The sequence below is a fragment of the Tursiops truncatus genome, chromosome X (assembly GCF_011762595.2).
Source record: "Tursiops truncatus isolate mTurTru1 chromosome X, mTurTru1.mat.Y, whole genome shotgun sequence".
Lineage (NCBI taxonomy): Eukaryota > Metazoa > Chordata > Mammalia > Artiodactyla > Delphinidae > Tursiops > Tursiops truncatus.
In genome coordinates, this window is record NC_047055.1 from 47,334,161 (window position 1) to 47,354,552 (window position 20,392).

The 20,392-nt window shown below is 38.4% G+C and overlaps 1 protein-coding gene across 1 annotated transcript in view; it reads right to left on the reverse strand.

The window, feature by feature from the left end:
* DIAPH2 (diaphanous related formin 2) overlaps positions 1 to 20,392 on the reverse strand; it is an 890,878-nt gene that overhangs the window by 161,121 nt on the left and 709,365 nt on the right. The window contains exon 27 of the mRNA XM_073799281.1: positions 3,574 to 3,669. Coding sequence (XP_073655382.1) covers positions 3,574 to 3,669 — 96 coding nt within the window. The remainder of the gene's footprint in view (positions 1 to 3,573; positions 3,670 to 20,392) is intronic.

A 20,392-nucleotide genomic window follows, 5' to 3' on the forward strand; every position in this document is an offset into this window, starting at 1 on the left:
TCAAAACCCTAGGATTATCCTTGACTCCTGGCTACTCCCCTTCCCCTAAATTATCTCCTTTTGACTAAGAATTAGTCATATGACTAAGAATATGACTAATTCATCACCTACATTCCTATAGATTAAATGTCCTAATATAGAGCTTTGATCATATTCTTCCACTGCTAAAAACAATATACTCCCATTGCCTAAAGAATGATATGCGAACACCTTAGTCTCTTATTCAAGCACTGTATGATAGGGTAACAACCCACTTTTCCAGAATTATCTCCATACTTTTACACTTTATATAACCTATTTTCTTACTAGCTGTACCATTTGCCATTCTCCCAAAATGCTTTGCACTTTCTAAAGTCTTAATGATGTTTCATTTGACTCAAATGCCCACTATCTCCACCTCCAACTCCTACTGCTGAAATCCATACTCATCCTTCAAAGCCTTTTTCTCCATGATTTTTTTTCTGATAGATCAATATGGTACAATATTTCCCTCCTCAGAACTCACACAGTATGTTATTAACACCTGGTGTATAATGCCCCTTATCATCTGCCTTATCCTGTAGTCTTTCTGTCTTTTTTATCTTTCCTATAAGACACAAGGGTCTTATAACGAAGGAAAACTTAATTATTTCTGCATCTGCCATCATGTCCAGCATAGTACCTTTCACAGAACAGAGGTCCAATGCATGAATAAATGTTTAGGGGCTCATTTCCTAAGCTTCAAGTTTGACACTAGCACAGCCATAATCTGGGCAATACAGCCAGTAGCAGCCATAGTGGCTACTTATTGCCTGTGCACGTTCTGATTGGCTGGGGCCCATGCTATACCAGTTATTTATATTTTCAATAACACTGCTGATATGATCGTCTCCTTTAAAATGGTTTTGGTGCCCTTAACTGAAATAACACACTCAGCTGAATGGGCTGGAGGCAATATTTGGGAGCTCCTTCTGAGTTAACTAATATGAGTTCTTCTTGGGGAGGGGAACGTCGGCTCACTGTGGAAGATTTGCAATGTCGGTAACTAATCATACCATTTATTAATATTCTGATTTTCTAATGAAGAATACAGACTCACCTGATTTTGTTTAAATATGCAATTGAAAACACTGCAATTAGAAGCACAATTGTAGGCCCCTGTATTTTACATGCCGGGGTGTCCATCTGTAAGCAATGATAATGGGGTTGGCAAGCAGAGCAGTACCTCTTTGCTGTCTGTGGTTCACTCTGATTGCAGATATTTTGACTATTTCCTCTGATACGACTTTACTTGGAGAAAACAGCCTTCTTTATAATTTGATTTTTCTGCTTTTATCTCATCATGGTGAAGTAGAGGTTTCTGGACAGGAGCAAGGATGCTGGGGTTAAACAGGGGAAGTGTAGCAATAGAAAGTCAATGGGATCTTGGAAAGGAACCAAATAAGGTGCCTAGGAAAGTGAAAACAAAAGGAGGCCAGCAGGAAAGGATGATCTTAGCTAAGAGAGGCAGAAACAGCGAGGAAATCTGGAAAAGCCCCCTAGTTCTGTCGTTTTTAGAAAGAGGGAAGCAGACAGGAGAGTTTTTGGCAGACTTGCTAACTCTGTGCCTGTCTTCCCCTCCCCGTCCCTTCAAGTACTTCTACTGATGTCCAAGATGCTTTACCAATCACTGCCACCGTCTGCCTTCTAGTTTCTTCTTACCGCTAGACATTTGCATTGGCTGCTGCCACTTGGAATGACTGCCAGGGATAAGTGCGCTGATATTTTTGACCCTACGTGTTCATGGAGGCCCTCCAACTACAAAGCAAAAGAGGTCCCAATTTAGATTACTTGGAATCAGTACTAAAAAATTATGCAGTTTGTGAATATATTCTTGGTGTTTCACAGTTGACAACACTATATTCCCTTGAGTACCAAACTCACAGAAACCCCATGGAATGATCTCTTTCTCTCAGTACAGTCGTTCTAGAGTCAGTATGAGGTGTGAGACTAGTCAGACAGGGGCCTTAGCAAATGTATTTTAAAAATAAACAGCCTAGAAAGATGATGGCAGTTCTTTTATGGCACAGAATAACATGTTTTTACTTATCAGCTGCTTAACAGAGAACAGAATTGATAGAAAAACTATTTCAGTTTGCTTCCACTGCCTATTAATGCTCTGACTGTTCAAGAAAGAGCAGGGAAGGTTTCTATTTTCCTTAAAAGGTGGCACGGGCCTCTGGTAGCATGATAGAATATTCTCATTTTACAGGTAAAGATTGAGGACAGATTAGTAGTGCTCCTAACATTCTGCCATGCACCATTACTGTAAAAAATATGGACATATAAATATAGATGTTAAGTTTCTTTCCTGCAGTCTTCCACTCTTTCTGTAGGCCATCTGCAATGTTTTCATCCACACAAAGCGGTCTTACACTCCAACCAAAACACTCTTGTCCTCTCAACCAAATCTAACCTTCAGGCTAATGTACCCATCGGGATTCACTCAAATATGAAAAAGATGAAATATAACTTATATTGTCTTCCACCATGAATTTCACCATTGCCAAAAGCTTTTCTGGACCATTCTGCTCTGGGCTCCATTTCTTTCACTGGTTTGTTGGAGTACAATGGTTTTGAGAGGTACCAATTACCATTTTAATAAAATGTGATCGTTTCTATTCTAAACACAGGATATTTTTGAATTGTAGGCTATTCATGGCAAATCTTACTAATCTAAATTAAGTAGAGTTTCCACGTTTACTATTAATTTTCCTTTTTTCATTTATGTCTCCGTATAGCTCTACAGCCCATGAAGAGAGCTTTTACAGTCAACACACGTAGTTTCTCCCTCTACTTCAAGAAAGATAGGAATTAAAAATATAAAAATTTCCTTAGAGGAGATGGATAGCTCAGCCTACTTGGATTATTCTGAGAGGAGCTATTATTTACATCAGTCATAGGGTATGAAGAGAAAAGGCAGACAACTTTCTGGGTCCACTTGAGTGAGTGAGGTTGTGCTGCTTCTTTTATGTTTTTTCTTCCTCCGAGATCGATTTTCATAGTGTGGCTTTGTTACTAATCAAACAAACAAAAAAAGGGGGTTCCAACATTTTGGGACTTTTGGGGATCTTGGATCATCTGTGCCTGTCCTCTCTTTAGTAACATGGAGAATGGACAATGGACTGCAAAGCCAAAATGGCCTCTGGAAAGGAGCATTATCTCAGCTTCCTTACCTGTAAATAGCTAACGTGACATCATTAGGGCTAATTACTTGGAATGATTTAATTACATTTATGGTTTTAAACCATCTTCTACTCAAACCACATGTTCATAAAATCACAATTAAAAATATTTAATATGAAACACAGCAGGAATCCTTGCTTCTAAATTTTTTTTGCAAAGCCTACAGTTATTTGAAGATGCTTTTACCAAGTTGAAACTCGTGATCACGTAGATATAGAAGCCTGCTGAGATTTCACACATGAACTGAGATCAACTGTTTAAAAACATTTTTTTCATGAGAAAGGTTGTTTTCGTCTTTTGGGTTATTTTTGGTACTTGGCTCTGAGCACTTACATTCTATAATACCATGTGAGCTGGAATGGCTCTTACCTGGATTCCTTGGAATCCGCTTTCTGCGGTCTCGGAATGCTGCACCTGATTGCAGGGCTTCTAGAAGATTATCCATCACGCCTGTCTCATCACCCTCTGGAGGAAGGGAGAAATTGGAATTAATCTTGGAGCAATTAAAGTTAAACTACGGGAAAATAAAGGGAAAAACTCCTGTCAGATTTACATAATACCCCTAAATTAAAGACATATATCTGTTTTAACATAATGGATCCTGTCAGTTTCTGGCACCACAGACTACTTTGCTTATTACGCACCATTAAGCAAAATTCATGCCAATCCCACTGTTCTTTCAACTTAAAGACCTTGTCTTTTGTATTATTGATGACATGCTCAGTATGCAAATAAACAGTAGCTGATCAGCTACTGCTGCCTTCCTGTTCAGATTCTTATAAGATATTCCTAAGCAAGAAACCACTGACCCGGCTTAATGCAATCAACGTGCAGGGCGTGATTTGATGAAGCGGAGTTACACAAGGTTAAATACTGATTGTATTAATACCTTAAGCATTCAACCATCATCTGCTCTGCGGTTATCTTAAAAGACACTATTTGCAAAACACACTTGCATTCAGTTCCTTATCTAATCCATATCCTTTACCCATTTTGAAACACTGACATTGCAGAAGGCAAAGGTGACCACATCATCTGAAAGTCCACATTTTACATTTGAGAGACATTAGCCAGAGTCTCATCACCCCTTTTAGAATGCTGTTGTGTTTCTAAACTTTTCCTGTGAGTGGAGTACTCAGAGATGTTCATGGAAATTCCTAACGGAAACGTATATAAAACATTTCACCCTACTCTTATCTTTGACAATTCTGGCTGTTAAAAATACTTTTAAGATTTGCTAGGAAAAGGTGTCCATTGCCAGAAACTCTCTGCGAAGCTGTGGATGATCCACAGTGAGCTGAGGACCCTCTTCTCAACAGGCCTCACTGATGAAAAGGACCCTCGCCAGGTGGTTAATTTGAGTGGTAGCTAGGTGTGTGGGTCTGGGGTAGAGGACACTTGTAGGCAGGAGGTTTAAGAAAAGAAAAGGGGGGCAGTGAGGGAGAAGAAATTATTTCTGATGTTACTCCAAAGTGAAATTTAAATCCTACTTTGTTTAAAGAATTGACTGTGGGGTGTCAGATCACAGGGAAAAAAATATTTTCTTATGGGGCAAGAATAAGCTAAAATCTCTTTTGATTATGTTCTTCATTTGACTTGAGATTTCCTCAAAGTTACAATCATTTATTCTTTTTAAAATGAATTCTTTAGGACAGGATATTGAGTGAAAAAATAAAAGGAAACACAGAGGTTCTCAGGTATAATATTTGGTGAAAACGGGAAAAATAAAGGGAAAGTAGAACCTCAGTGACTAAATAGGGAAAGAGGATTGTGCACTTTTAGGAATATTAAGGCTGCAGACACATCTGAACCATGACCTGCTCTTTACAATGGAAAGAAAAGAGGAAATGAAGGAAGTCTGGCGTGGCTGGAATGTACCTGGGAGAATTAAATTTTATGCAGTACGCACTTCACACTGGTTATATCTTTTTTTTTTTTTTTTTTGGCTACACCACGTGGCTTGTGGGACCTTAGTTCCTCGACCAGGGATCATACCCGGGCCTACAGCGGTGAAAGCGCCGAGTCTAAACCACTGGACCGCCAGGGAATTCCCATATTGGTTATATCTTATAATCCTCCCAACAACATATTGAAGCAGGAACTATCTCTGTTTTTCAGCTGGGTATAGTGAAACTTAGAGAGTTTAAGCATCTTGTTCCAGATTGCACAGCTGGCATGTGGAGGAGCCCAGGTATGAACCCAGATCAATCTTTGCATGACAGCTAGAAGAAGATGAAATGAACTAGGCAAGTGATGGCCAGATGATGAAACATCATAATTCTGTTGTTAAAAAAGAGACAACAGGCCCAAAATGGAGTCACTTGTGCTAAGACTCACATCACCAACCAGAGACTTGATACTTAACCTAACTGCAGTTTCAGTCTTTCCCAGGAATGTAATCTTAACCACTCAATCTGGAATTTCCTGGTCAACACTAGTAAGGAAATCTACCTGATAGACCCCCCACTGTCCCACAAAGGAAGGTAACCTTGTCTGAACAATCCACTCTTTGCTAGAAGAACTTCCTTGTCTTGCTTCCTTCTGCCTATAAAAGTCTTCCATTTTGTACAGCTCTTTGGAGCTCCTTTCTATTTACTAGATGAGATGCTGCACAATTTATGATTCATTGAATAAATCCAATTAGCTCTTTAAAATTTACTCAGTTGAATTTGATTTTTTAACATGATGATATGGGTTTGAGCACTATCTTATAAGCCAGCACTCTCCAACAGATATATAATGCAGGTCACAAATGTGAACCACCTAAATAATTTTAAGTTTTCTAGTAGCCATATTTAAAAACTAAAAAAGAAAGAGGTGAAATGCATTTTAATATATTAATATTTAACTCAATATATACAAAAATTATATATTTTACATTCCTTTTATTAGAGCAAGTTTCAGAAACCTAACATGTTTTTATTTCATCCTTCACTTCAGATTAGCTACATTTCAAGCGCTCAACAGCTATACGTGGCTCGTGGCTGCTGTATTGGGCAGTGCAGCCATAAGCAATATAGGAAGTGACTTGATCAGATTTATACTTTAGAAAGACTTGTCAGACAGCACTATGGAGGATGACTCTGGGGATGGCATGACAGAAGGCAGGGAGATGTTTAGGAGTATAGTGTAATTGTCTAAGTAAGAGATAAAGAACTGAACTAAAGGGCTAGCAGAGTGAATAGAGAGGAGGAATATTTTAAAGGTATTAGTACATTCATTAGGACCTGGCTGGAAGGGTGAGATCAACGGGGAGAAAAAGCGTCAAGAGGACGAGGGATAAACAGGTTTGAAAAAAAAAATTTTTTTTGAGGAATATCTAAGTAGAGAAATCCAGTAAGAAGTTGGAAATATGGGGAATTCCCTGGCGGTCCAGTGGTTAGGACTCTGTGCTTCCACTGCCAGGGGCATGGGTTTGATCCCTGGTCCAGGAACTAAGATGGAAATATGAATCTGGAACCCAGGAGTGAAGTCTGGGCTGGAGCTAAAGATGAGGGTGCTGTTGGAAGATCGGTGAGATGACCCTGAGATGTATGAGAAGGAGGGGCATAGGATGCAATTCCTGAGGATCTCAGTTTTTAATAGGCAGTCAGGAGAAGCAGAACTGCAAAGAAGACACGGAAGGATTTTTTAGACACAGAAGTACAACCGGAATAGAACTGCGGTACAACTGAATCTCAGGTATCCTCATAAAAACAGTCATTATGAAGACTATGTAGAAAGATGAATATCTGTATACGAGTGACGAGAACAGAATACCAAAGAGGATTTATGATTTTACATAAATAATATACAAACATGGAAAGAATCTACAACAACATTATGGGTGTCATTTCATTAAAATTCTTTAAAGCTATTATATTTTTTATGGACTAAAGAGATGAAAAGAACAAATATGACATAAAGTAGAGAGGAATTACAAATAAATCCCTTTGCTTAATTTAGTGGTTGCCATCTGAAAACACTTAAAAAAATGTTATGTCAGATCAGTTTCTCAACTTTTTTCTTCCATTATCGTTCCCTCCTCCCTTAACAGAGCCTTGTTAGATATCTTTTTCCTAATCCCCTCCACATTAATATTTACAGATATAACTATATATCTGCTTATGTATTGTGGTCCTTTGGAAGGTCACAAACCATTGTAATATCTAAGATTTTTCTCCTCCCACCTCTCCAAGAACCAATATTGATTCCCTTGGGGGTGATATTGCTCCTGCTGAGAAGGCATATGCTAGATGGTTCTGTTAAAAAAAAAAAAAAAAAAATCCAGGTCTTTGTAAACATCAGTAACGCCTTTAAGGAAAGAAATATATAAGTTTTAGTCCACCAGTCCACCATTACTTTTTCATTTGCTTCATGATAACTTTCAAAGGGACAGAGAAATTTTCATGAAATGTTTAACCTTAAGGAATAAAGCTTTTATGAATATATTATAGATTTATATTTCAGTTAGTCTTCCTAAAACAAAATGAAAGCAAACAGGATCATTTGAAAGTTATCCTTCATTTCAAATAAGTTTCATTGCAATTTGGTCAGTGATTGAATTGTGTGAGGTTGACAGTTCACTTAGAATTTCCAAGTTCACAGAACCATTAATTCTTACTTAGATGTGATTAGTAGTGAGTAGCTGTTTGGATTTTTTCCCCCCCTTTGGTCTATGAGATCAAACTCAGGAAAAAAAAAATCTTTTAAGTGCTTTATTTTTCATTGAAAAAGAGAATAACCTTATTGAATTACATAGAAAAATGCGTCTTCTTAAAACTTACAATACCTATTTTACTGAGTGAAAGAATATCAAGGAGAAATCGGTAATGCTTTTTAGCCACTAAAACAGTAACATATGGGCATGTCTGAGAAGTAACAATTCAGAGGCAACTTTCTAATCTTTCATCCTGAAATTAGATCACAGACAGTATTAAGGAGCTAGAAGGGTTGCGTGCAGTCCAGTGGGCTCTGTGTGAGCTACTCATCTTTGGATAAAATGAAAGGCATGGCTTGTATCTTCTATTTCATATTTCCAATAGTGTTGGTCATTCAGTGGATCCTGAATGCCCACTGATTTCACCTTTCAGCATCAATGCATACCTGGGTTGTGTCGACTTCATTTCTCCAGAAGAGTTTGGAGATGCCACAGATTAAAATTAGCACTAGGTAAATTAATGATCTCTATGACACTTTTATGCAAGACTATTCCCCGATGGCTAGCACAAACTTATATAGAGGGAATTCCCTATGGGTTTCTCACATTTCTGCATATTTTGTGGGCACAGGCATTGATGACCTTTGTTCTGGACTATCCTTTCAAGAATTTTTTATAGTCAACGGCCTTGAAGGCACAGTGTCTCCCTCCAGAACAGAGGGTAGGTTTACTTTGAAGACAGATTATATCTCCCTCTAGGGCAGATGTCAGACAGGTTTGCTTTCAGTCCATTATAAAAGATTTGGGTTCTTTAAGCGTGGGTTCCTCAGACGTAACACAAATCCACTGTGTGCCTAGCATCCACCTGGGCCCACCTTGGTATCACCCTGTGGGAGTTGGAGGGCAAGGGAAAGCAATTTGAACATGAAGCTCACACTGCTTGCTGTGCTGTGGATAACAGTTCTTTGTCTCTGAACCAGGAATCTTGTGTCTTCTGCCGGCATCCCTGAAACTGTGGCAGCTGACTTGCTGGCATGCAAGAAGAGTAAAATCTCTGACCCTTTACAATTTTGAAAATACTCTGAGCTCTTCTTCCTTTTTAATCAAACATTATTAATTAAATATCCCTTATTCCTCTAGGAACCTAAACATCTAGTGCCTTGGACTTTTCCATTAACTAACACCCAACTCTAGCTCATTATTCCTCAAAAATGACTAAAGTAAAACCAATACCATAAAAATCATTCCCTAAGATCCTTACAACCTGGTCATAATGGCTTCATTATTCACTACAATTGCCTCCTTGAATTCTCAATCATATAATTAAGGCTTTCTGGAAAAGCCGAGCCACTCAAAATTGAAGAAGTTGCCATCAACCAATAAAAATGGCCCAAAAGTAAATAAAGGGAACCAAAAGAAGCAAAAGGCTTCTTAATGAGGGCAGGACCCTACCACACAAAATAATACTTAGGTAGATTAAATAATTTAAAAAATAAAACTATGTTCTCCATGGGTTCAAACAGTAGGGGAGGGACTTCCCTGGTGGTTCAGTGGTTAAGAATCCACCTGCCAATGCAGAGGACATGGGTTCGATCCCCAGTCGGGGAAGATCCCACATGCTGCAGAGCAACTAAGCCCGGGCATCACAACTACTGAGCCTGTGCTCTAGAGCCCGTGAGCCACAACTACTGAGCCTGTGCATCATAACTACTGAAGCCTGCATGCCCTAGAGCCTGTGCGCCTCAACTACTGAAGCCTGCGCACTCTAGGGCCCGCATGCCGCAACTACTGAGCCCGCGTTCTGCAACTACTGAAGCCTGTGCACCTACAGCCTGTGCTCCACAACAAGAGAAGCCACCTCAATGAGAAGCCCATGGACCACAACAAAGACCCAACGCAGCCAAAAAAATAAATAAGTAAAAATAAATTTTAAAAAGCATAGCCAAAAAAAAAGAGTAGGGAAGGCTCATGGAAGAATTAGGGCTTAAGTTAAGCCCCTGAAAAAAAATTAATATTTAAAACGTTGAATAGTGACCAGTTTAAAGAGAGTAAAATCTAGATTTTTTTAAAAAATTAAAAAACAGTTTAATTTATTTAACCATAAGTTTGTTTTCTATGTCTGTGAGTCTACTCCTGTTTTGTAAATAAGTTCATTTGTATCTTTTTTTTTTTTTTTTAGGTTCTACATATAATCGATATCATATGATATTTGTCTTTCTCTGTCTGGCTTACTTCACTTAGTATGATAATCTCTAGGTCCATCCATGTTGTTGCAAATGGCATTATTTCATTCTTTTTTATGGCTGACTCTTGGCTATTGTAAATAGTGCTGCAACAAACACTGGGGTGCATGTATCTTTTAGAATCTTCTCCAGATATATGCCCAGTAGTGGGATTGCTGGGTCATATAGTAATTCTATTTTTAGTTTTTTAAGGAACCTCCATACTGTTCTCTATAATGGCTGCACCAATTTACATTCCCACCAACAGTGCAGGAGGGTTCCCTTTTCTCCACACCCTCTCCAGCATTTATTATCTGTAGACTTTTTGATGATGGCCATTCTGACTGGTGTGAGGTGGTACCTCATTGCAGTTTCGTAAAGTCTAGATTTATTAACTCCTCGTGTACATGCATATGCTTACTTGCTCACTTCCTCTGTGTGTGTGCATGTGTCTGTGTACAAATTTACAAATATTGTAATGCACAGATCTTGCGTACAGCTTGATGAATTCTGACAAGTACCTAAACCCATGTAACCACCACCACAATGAAGATACTGAATGTTTCCATCATCCTCAGAAAGTTGCCTCTTGCCTCCACCACTCAAAGGCAACCTCTGCTCTGATTTCTATCACCGTATATTAGTTTTGCCTGTTCATATCATGTAATGTTTAAGAGGGTAAAATGTGTTGAGGTGGTTTTGAATCAGCGTGGCCACCTGAAATCAAATATGCATGGAGTACATGATAAACCATGAGCAGAGCATCAGAGCAAAGTTCTAAAGGGCCTCGGGTATCAAAGTAAGAAGTTTGAATGTGATGAAAGGGCCTCTAAAGGGCCATTGGTAGATCTTCAGCAAGGTAATGACATGATAAAGGTGACATTTAAGATCAGCCTCACAGTATTATGCAAAATAGACCAGAGTGGGTGAGAAATTCTGCAAAGAATACAATTGAATTTGCAGTGACAAATATTTTTCTGTATATAACCCTGGGCAAAGTACAATAGTCAATTTTGGCATTATTGGTAAAAGAACAGTAAAACTGGTTTTGTAAGCAAGGTCATAAGCAGTGGTAAATGGAAGCTGACAGAATAAGAAGGCAGTGACAAGTGGAGGGCAAGAAAAATCAGCGTTAGATTCAATCTCTTTCATGCTACCTATTACGGGCCAGATTAAGACCCGGCTGCAAGATGTATGGATTTGTAGATGACACAAAATTAGAAGACTGCTCACTTATCAAAAAAGAGGGAAACAAAATTCCTTCTCTGGGGTCTGAAAAAAATGAAGGCCTGGGGCTGACAAATAGCTCTTATAATTCAACAAAATAAGAGGTAAGACATGACAAAAACCTGAACAACTTCTACTGCAGTCCACAAACATCTAGAAAGCCTCTACCTGATGGGAGGTTTTTGTTAGTTTGCAGTTTAATTGGAAGCGAGTGAAGAATGGAGATAATGGTGACTTGACAAACCAACAGATGGTAACTAAGATAATAGTCTATGAAGTAATTTAGGGCCACGAAAAGTGTTTAAAAAAATCAAGATATTATTCCATAGCGATTAAAAGAGGGCATAAATAGAATGTATAAAGTTCTAAGGGAAATAATGAAGGCAGATGCTCCTGTTCAAAAGAAGAAAACTTTCAAGAGGGAAAAGAGGACAGAGGAGCTTAGAAGAAATTACCAGAAACCACAGGATGAGCTAGGGGCAGACTAGTAATAACATTATGCAGCACTTGAAGATTTGCAAAACAAAACAGAAAAACATTATGCTCCCAGGTTGAGGCCTTGCACAGTGGTATGTACCAAAAAGCAAAATTAATCTCAGAGCAATTAAAGTTAAAACTATAGAGGAAAATGTTGGTTAGAGAGTTCATTCATTCTGTTATCGCATCTCCTTGCCAGAACAGATAATGAACAGTTTCCTATAGTGAAGGGAATTATCAGATTCAGATAAACTTCATAGTGAATACTACTATTCCTTACCACTTTTAATTGAAGGTTAATGTTATAGGTACATTTTGTCATGAAATAAATATTGTACTAGAGGGTCACAAGCTAATGGATATTCCACTCCAGAGTGATGAATGGTAAAGGATAAAGTGATTTCTCCCCAAATATCTACATGGTAGGTATCACCTCAAAGTCTGTCACAGTAGCTAAATTGGTGAGTTAACTTTCCCTAATGTATTTGCATTTTAAAGAGTTGCCTGTTGGGCTTCCCTGGTGGCACAGTGGTTGAGAGTCTGCCTGCCGATGCTGGGGACACGGGTTCGTGCCCCGGTCCGGGAAGATCCCACATGCCGTGGAGCGGCTGGGCCCGTGGGCCATGGCCGCTGAACCTGCGCGTCCGGAGCCTGTGCCTCGCAACGGGAGAAGCCACAACAGTGAGAGGCCCGCGTACCGCAAAAAAAAAAAAAAAAAAAAAGAGTTGCCTGTTAACACACTTGAATGGATTTCTACTGGTGGTCTTAGTGAAGGAACTTTTATGGACAGAGGCACCTTTTGGGCAGTCCACCTGCGGTAAGACAGCTTGATAGTAAATGGTAGTTAAAAAGTAATGTTTATGTGTATTCATTTTTTCCCCAGTTACCTACCTATATGCTAGAAGATTGGGAGAAGAAAATTACACTCTATAAATAAGCCTGAATAAACCTGAATGTTAACGCTTACCAGAACCACTGTTGATGCCTCTGGTAAAATATCTCACGTTCGATATTTTAAATAATCAATATTTCAAAGATACCTTTGAAATACTGTGTGTCTTATCAGAATCAATCATTTACTAAGGGCATGGAACACTTGTGAAGGGAGAACTAAGCAAAAACAAACGTGGAAAGATAATAAATTCAAAACCATCAGCCAAAGTAAATCTCAGTGACTTTCTGAAAAGATAAAAGAAAGATGTTTTTGGACTTAGGAATAGTAATAATGTCTGTCATTTATTGAGAGCTTACTATATGTCAGGCCCTGTTCTAAGGGATGTTGGATCCCTACGCCAACCTATTTTTCAGGTAACGAAACTGAGGCATATTTGGGTAAAGTAACTCACTCAAGTTCGCAAGGTTGAGAGGTGACAGAACCAGCCTTAGACCCTCAAGAGTATGTCTCTAGAGCAGGGGTTGGCAAATTATAGCCCCAGTGGTCAAATGCAGCCTAACACCTGTGTTTGTACAGCCCACATCATAAGAATGGTTTTCACATATTAAATGTTTTTTTTTTTTAACTAAAAGAAGAATAATCTTCCATGCCTCATGAAAATTTCCCCAAATTCAGATTTCAGTACCTAACTTTTATTGTAACATAGCCATACTCATTCAGGATGTATTGGTCTATGGCTGCTTTCAAGCTACAACAGCAGAGTTGAGTAGTTGTAACGGAGAGTTTTGGTCTTCGAGGCCTAAAATATTTACTATCTGGCCCTTTACAGAAAAAGTTTGCTGAACCCTGCTCTAGAGCACACACTGTCAACATCAACATCATGCTACATACAGACACCTGTGGAACTCACAATCTGTCTCTGAGGTGCCGAAGGAGCTTGGCAACCTCCGTGTCAGTGAAACGGGCTCACCATGGGTGGAAGGCGGGAAAGAACGTGCGATGTCGATGTCGGCCTACTTGAAATTGAAATGCTTTCTTTTGGAGCGCCAAAGCCAAGAATGAGACAGAACCATTCATGAAGCAACAATTATACATACACTTCTATGTGGATTTACATTTAAGAATCCTTGAAGTTAGTTCCAAAAGAACAATTACAAAAAGAGAAGAGAGGTGGTTTTTTTTTTTCAAAGACCAGTGGGAGACCTGCTTTCCAAGGTTTGATTTCCTGTCTGAGAACCAGCCTCTGACTGACGTGGAGTAAATTCAGCTCCGTTACAGAAGACCTAGCTCCTTACCTCTGGACTTCAACTGGATGGCCATATCAGAACATGATACCATGCAATGAACCTAACCATTTCATAAGAAATACGAACACAACCCTAGTGGTGGAGAGAAAATGGAGAGTTTGAGCTTCCAGAGCACCATCATGAGGTCAAATGTATACTTTTATCTTCCTTGGTGCCTAGCATAGGCACCAGGTAAGGGAGGGATGGAAGTAACTTTTGAAGAACGGCTGTCATGAGAGTCCTGTCAGGTAGTTTTAACAAATGTCACACACCACAGCTACAGTGGCAGCCTACCACCAGGTATAAAAATGTACGTGAGGGAATTGGTACTCTTAGTTGCTGATGGTTGGAGTACAGGAAACAAGTGGACAATTCATCTGTTGCTAGGCTATCTTTTGAATTCTTCTTCCTGTCTCCAGTCAGAAAGGCAATGACAACTTCACTCCACTTTTGCACAGGAACTTAACTGTTGGTTATATATTTTTAAAGTGCAAGGAATCTTGTGTGTACGTGTGTGTGTGTGTGTGTGTGTGTGTGCGTGTGCGTGTGTGTGTGTCTTTCTGCCCCGAAAGTGAATATTGCTGCAAACTGATCTGTTCTTATTACAACTACCACTTTCAAATTGAGGAGCATATATCTTGTTTTAACATTATATTATACACTTTTGCTTTTTTCAAAAAGCAAAAAGCAGTAAGAAAAAAGGCATGTATAACCAACTAGTTTATTGAACAGTCTCAACTCAGTGAAGAAACAAACATAAAATTCGTTTTCATTTTTTTCAGGATTGTTCCTAGACATACAATGTCAAGTCTCACTTTCATGTCCCTTAATGACATCTTGGGAAGATTCTACAATTTTCTGGTTGTAATTTAAATACTGATTGTATGTTTGCTTCAAGGTGTTTCCTTCCCCCGTTGTTGGTTAGTCTTTTGGACCCAGGGGCCTGAAGGGGAGAATGGGTAGCATAAGCTGCTTGCCCACTCACTCCCCCAGCCTCTCTCATGGAAAAATTTGACCCCCAGTGGGTTGGGGCAGGCAGGAAGAAAAAGGAAGACAGGGAATGTTCTAATCCTCTTGATGAACGTGTTAGATGGGCTTACAAGAGGCAAAGGTGGGGATTTAGTGTAAGGATGTATGCAGAAGTAGAAGGAATAGGAAACAGGCTTCAGCAGCTACGTGGTCAGGTGTGACTCACAAAGAAGTGAAACACCATTCAAGATACAACCTTAAAGGGAAGGCGTGTGGGGGAGGGAAGGATTGGGAGTTTGGGATTAGCAGATGCAAACTATTATATATAGGATGAATAAATAACAAGGTCCTATTGTACAGCACAGGGAACTATATTCAATATCTTGTAATAACTTATATTGGAAAAGAATCTGAAAAAGAATATATATATATGTATAACTGAGTCACTTTGCTGTACAGCAGAAATTAACACAACATTGTAAATCAACTATACTTCAACAAAATTTGAAAAAATATGTAACTTTGACTCTAATCCTCCAGCTACAACAATAGCCCTAGTCATCCATTAATGTTATTACTTCAGTACTTTGATGTCCATTCTCACCTACCATGTGAACCTACTCTTAGTATTTGTTATTATTTTCTCTTCTGCTATTTCTGAACTATTTCTCCATCTTTGTGTCTTTGAGTCCAAACTCCCCAAGAAAAAGAATCAAACTGATTCAACCAGGACGGACCAGCCTTTGCGGGAAGAGTGTTCATGACAGGCTATTTCTTAGGAAATAGAAAAGCCTACAGATGGCTGTCCTTGGGTCAAGAATCAATCTCTGGCCCATTTTGAAGGTAGGGGAGGAATGCGTGGCACAAAGCATGGTCAGCATTGCTTAAGAAGCTGCCGATTGCCACATGCTTCAGAAAGGGAGCTGAAGGTGTGCACTTCTGATATGCATTATCATAACTCAATAGTGTAATTTACATTGATGTTTCAAAATGGGAGAGGGAAGGATTTACCTTTAAGCCTTGATCTAAATCCCTCAATAATTCCTTAAGCGGAGTTCAATAATCTGCTCCAGGAGAGAGCCAGACTGACTCTGAGCATGGCTAGCTTCCTTCTCGATCAACTGGAATGTATTTGTACTTCTAGCAATCTCACTCCTGTCTCCTGATGGAATTGAAACAAGTTGGTGAAAAATAATTATTTAGAAAGCAGAATGAAGTGTCACTGGACAGTCTGTGGCCTTTCTTTCTTGGGCTCTGGGAAGTGATCTCAGTTTCAATGCTTCTAGTTCTCTTCTATGATGGAGATGCCTTAATTCACAACCTCACTATTTACCTGCATTCCCATTTCAAGGACGAACCATTAGCTATGCCCGAACAATGTTATTTATAAAATTTCCTATCATTTCAGACTCAGTGTGTCTCAGACAGATGGAATCACCCACAGATTTCCCCACCTAATCACACCCTTAATGACTTCTTATCCCAATTTTCTCATTTTTGATTATCCTCCAGGCTTAGAACCGTTGAATGGTCTCTAGTATTTTTTATTCATTTCCAAAGTCAAATAGTGACTAAGCTATAGCACATCTTCACAGGCCATACAGAGTCTCCTCCCCTAGTGTAACACTTATCCCTTAACCTGGATAACCTATATGAATCAACTTGCTGAATTTTGTTTCTAGTCTCTCCTATCACTAAACTATAACCTTAATCACATTATCCTCTTTTCCAAGATTCAATGCTCATCTGATCCAATCCAAATTCCAAAGGTCTCACTAATTATTTCCAGATTTTTCTTTGGCTCCTCCAACCACACCAGCCAAGCTACCTCTCCTTATCATTTTCTACAGATCCTAAGTGTTCACACCTATATGTCTTCCCCCATGTTCCTAATTTAAGAAATAAACAATTAATGTAAATTCTAAAGAAAAAAAGCAAACAACAACAAAAAAAGATAGATACTTTATACTTTCAAGTTTAAATGGATATAGCTTTTAGGAAGATTATTAAAGTGAATACACTTCAGCTCACCAGATCTATTCCAGGGGTCAAATTCCTAGAGTGAGTGCTTTGGAAACATAAATGGCCTAAATTCAGGTAATTTAGGTAATTTATACAGATACACATTAACAATATCCTGTTCTATTAAATAATTAAAATTTAGATAGACCTTAATTAAATGCTTTACTGAATAAAAGGAAGTTGGCCTCCAATAGAAAAAAATTAATTTCAAAATAAATAAATAAATAACTCCCTAAGGCAGATACTCATAGTAAATTTAACATACTGCTACTACCATTTAATTGAATTCAACCTTTAAATTAAAACGAAGACATATTAAAAGTAATATGGTAATTGTATATTAGGTGGTATTGCCTTTTGGTGTTTCAAACAATCAAGGCAACAGTGATTAACCTCTTCATTACTTTATAATGTTCATCAGGGAAAAAAATTCCACTCCAAGTTCAAATTTTCTAAAATTGAAACCCACAGAGCTCCTAAGAGCACAGGGCAATAAAGCATAGGGTGATTCATTAGAGGAAGTCTATAATTACAGATTACTGAGTAGATAATATGGATGCCATTGAATTACACGGGGGTTGATCAGTTAGTAGAAAATGGCATAAAATTACAAAATTAGGCACCAATACCTCAGAGATATAATTATGTCAATTTCTGAACATTATGTAGTTCTTTTAAAATAAAGTCATAAGGACTTCTCTGGTGGTGCAGTGGTTAAGAATCCGCCTGCCAATGCAGAGGACACGGGTTCCAGCCCTGGTCTGGGAAGATCCCACATGCCGCAGAGCAACTAAGCCCGCGCACCACAACTACTGAGCCTGCGCTCTAGAGCCCGCGAGACATAACTACTGAGCCTGCATGCCACAGCTACTGAAGCCCATGCGCCTAGAGCCCGTGCTCCACAACAAGAGAAGCCACCTTAACGAGAAGCCTTCGCACCTCATGGAAGAGTAGCCCCCGCTTGCCGCAACTAGAGAAAGCCCACGCGCAGCAACGAAGACCCAACGCAGCCAAAAATAAATAAATTTATTTTTAAAAAAGGCATAGATGATAATTATGCTTAACTTAAATAACCCACTGCAAGCTGGTAAAACCAGAGAAGACACTGGCATTTAAACATTGTCATTCCTTGGAGCTTAACTTCATAAGCGCTTTATTTTGACATGTCTACTTGATTTTTACTTCTACATTCAAAAACTTCCATGGTTTATATCATATACTATTTTACGAAGTAACTATATCACTATCTAGCTACTGTTGGGTAACTACTGTTTGTAAATATTGTTATATTTTTATTAAAATGTATAGAACTCTGTTCAGAGACAGGACTTGCAAACAGGCGCTAAATTTCTTACTTGGGATTAAGTAGAAAAGGTTTACAATTTCATTGTTTCAGCCATCTCTCTTCTTGGGATAGTAGGCTCCCAAGAAGAAAGCAGGGAGGACTTAGACACAGTATGCTTCAATCATACCCCCAGCACATTCCTTATTTAGCATTTAATTCACTCTTTCAAGCTATCAACACATGACCACTGGGCACTTAGTAGTGGATAGCACTGTACAAAACAGGGAACTGTAATGCATCCTCCTAAGACGCATTTCCGCAAAGAGGTCAATTATGTATTTCTTCTACTATGTAGTCTAATTTGGAAATTAAGAGAATTTTTGGCTAATAAAGAGCCTTGCCGATCTAAGTGAATACAAATGAAATACTCTGAAAATCTCTACTTGTTTAACATATATCTGAAGAACAGAAAGAAAAATACTGTAGATTTTTTGGCTCTTAGAACATTAATTTAATAGAACACCCTAATTTTTACATTATAATTTGGGCATGGCTCAAGTGTTTGCAGAAGCCAAGATTCTACCAAGTTATTCTAGCAAGTTATTTTTGTATAGTCCGTGTATTGATAAATTACCTCAGATAAATACGCTATAAAGGGAAGAACTGCTGATTTTATTAAATAAAGGATATTAAAATGACTGTTTATTTTCCCTGTCCACTGAACAGTAATAATTTTTAATATTCTTAATTACTTTCTCTCTTTTAGATAAGTAAAAAAAAAATTCAAACCCAACTATCTGTTACTCTTCAAAAATGGGGTTAAAAAGTGGTATCTGCCCAAAGGGTAGAGAGTGAGGAAGTCACTAAACACTCCTTGGCAAAGATTTAGGACCAGGTACTATTTTGTTCTTTTTATGATTTGCTCACCTAAACTTATCAGTGAAATCTTTGCATACTATATGATTTCATTTGACTGTTTGTCTCCTATTTATAGCCTATATCAAGGGGGAAAATCGCAGTCCACAAAGAAATGATAAGGACTATCTTTTACTCAGCACTTCCATGGCAGCTGGTGATTTTTAGTATAAGGGAAATTTATCCTCATCCTTTAGAAAGAATGTACAACGTATGCTCTTATGATGTATGGAATCCTGGGTCTTAGAGAAGACTAGGATTTTCCACTTCAGGAAAAGGAAGGAAAAAAATGCACCATCATTTCTTTAAAGCAATTACCTGCCTTGTGAGGCTTTAAAAATGCCGTTATATTTGTTTTAGTAACTAAGCATTCACATTAGCACTGTCTTGAACAAATAAGTATACTTAGAGAATCTATTCAGCGCTGAAAACTTATTTCTATCCAGTCTAGAGGAAGCTATTTTAAGGTACATCCTGAACTGGGGAGTAAAGTGAGGAAGAGGTCACTTCCACCTCAGAGTCAAATTGGGAGAAGTCAATATGTGCTGGATGGATTCATCATCCTCATGTAAGAGGTGATTTGGAAATAGGTAGCTAAGGAAACCTTGTCAACATCCAGCTCCATCCAAGAAATGACAATGTCTCTTAATCTCATTAGAATGACAGAGTTTGAGTTTCATACACAACAAAAAGTGGCTAAGTCACCATTGTAAAGCAATTATACTCCAATAAAGATGTTAAAAAACAAAAAAGAGTGGTTAAGTAATAGGAGAATATTACCTTTCTGTTTGGGGAATTGTGTGTTTTTCATTAGTTTGAACCATGTGAGGCTGCCATTTTTATAGGCCAAAAAGTAGTTAAAGAGCAACAGTTTCATATAGTTCAAACTGCTATTTAGGGATACAGTGAAGTCATTTGAATTATTACCAACTCTCTGAAAAAAAATATTTCAAAACAGAAGAGGGAAGATTGTACAATGCAGAAGGCTATGACAATGATGATATGCATTTTAAAATATTTTCTAAAATGCAGAACTTGAAAAGCACAGCCTTTCCAATAGTCCCTATTTTCCATAACTCTAAATTCCATGTTCTAACTCTGTATGAGTCATCAATACAAAATCAAGACAAGCCCGTGCTCGGCACACAGCCAACACGTCCTCTGAGCTATTAGGTTCATGATGGCGACGTTGCTGACATTTCACTGAGGTCAATCATTTGCATTTCTTTCCCTAAAGCTTAGTATGGTTTT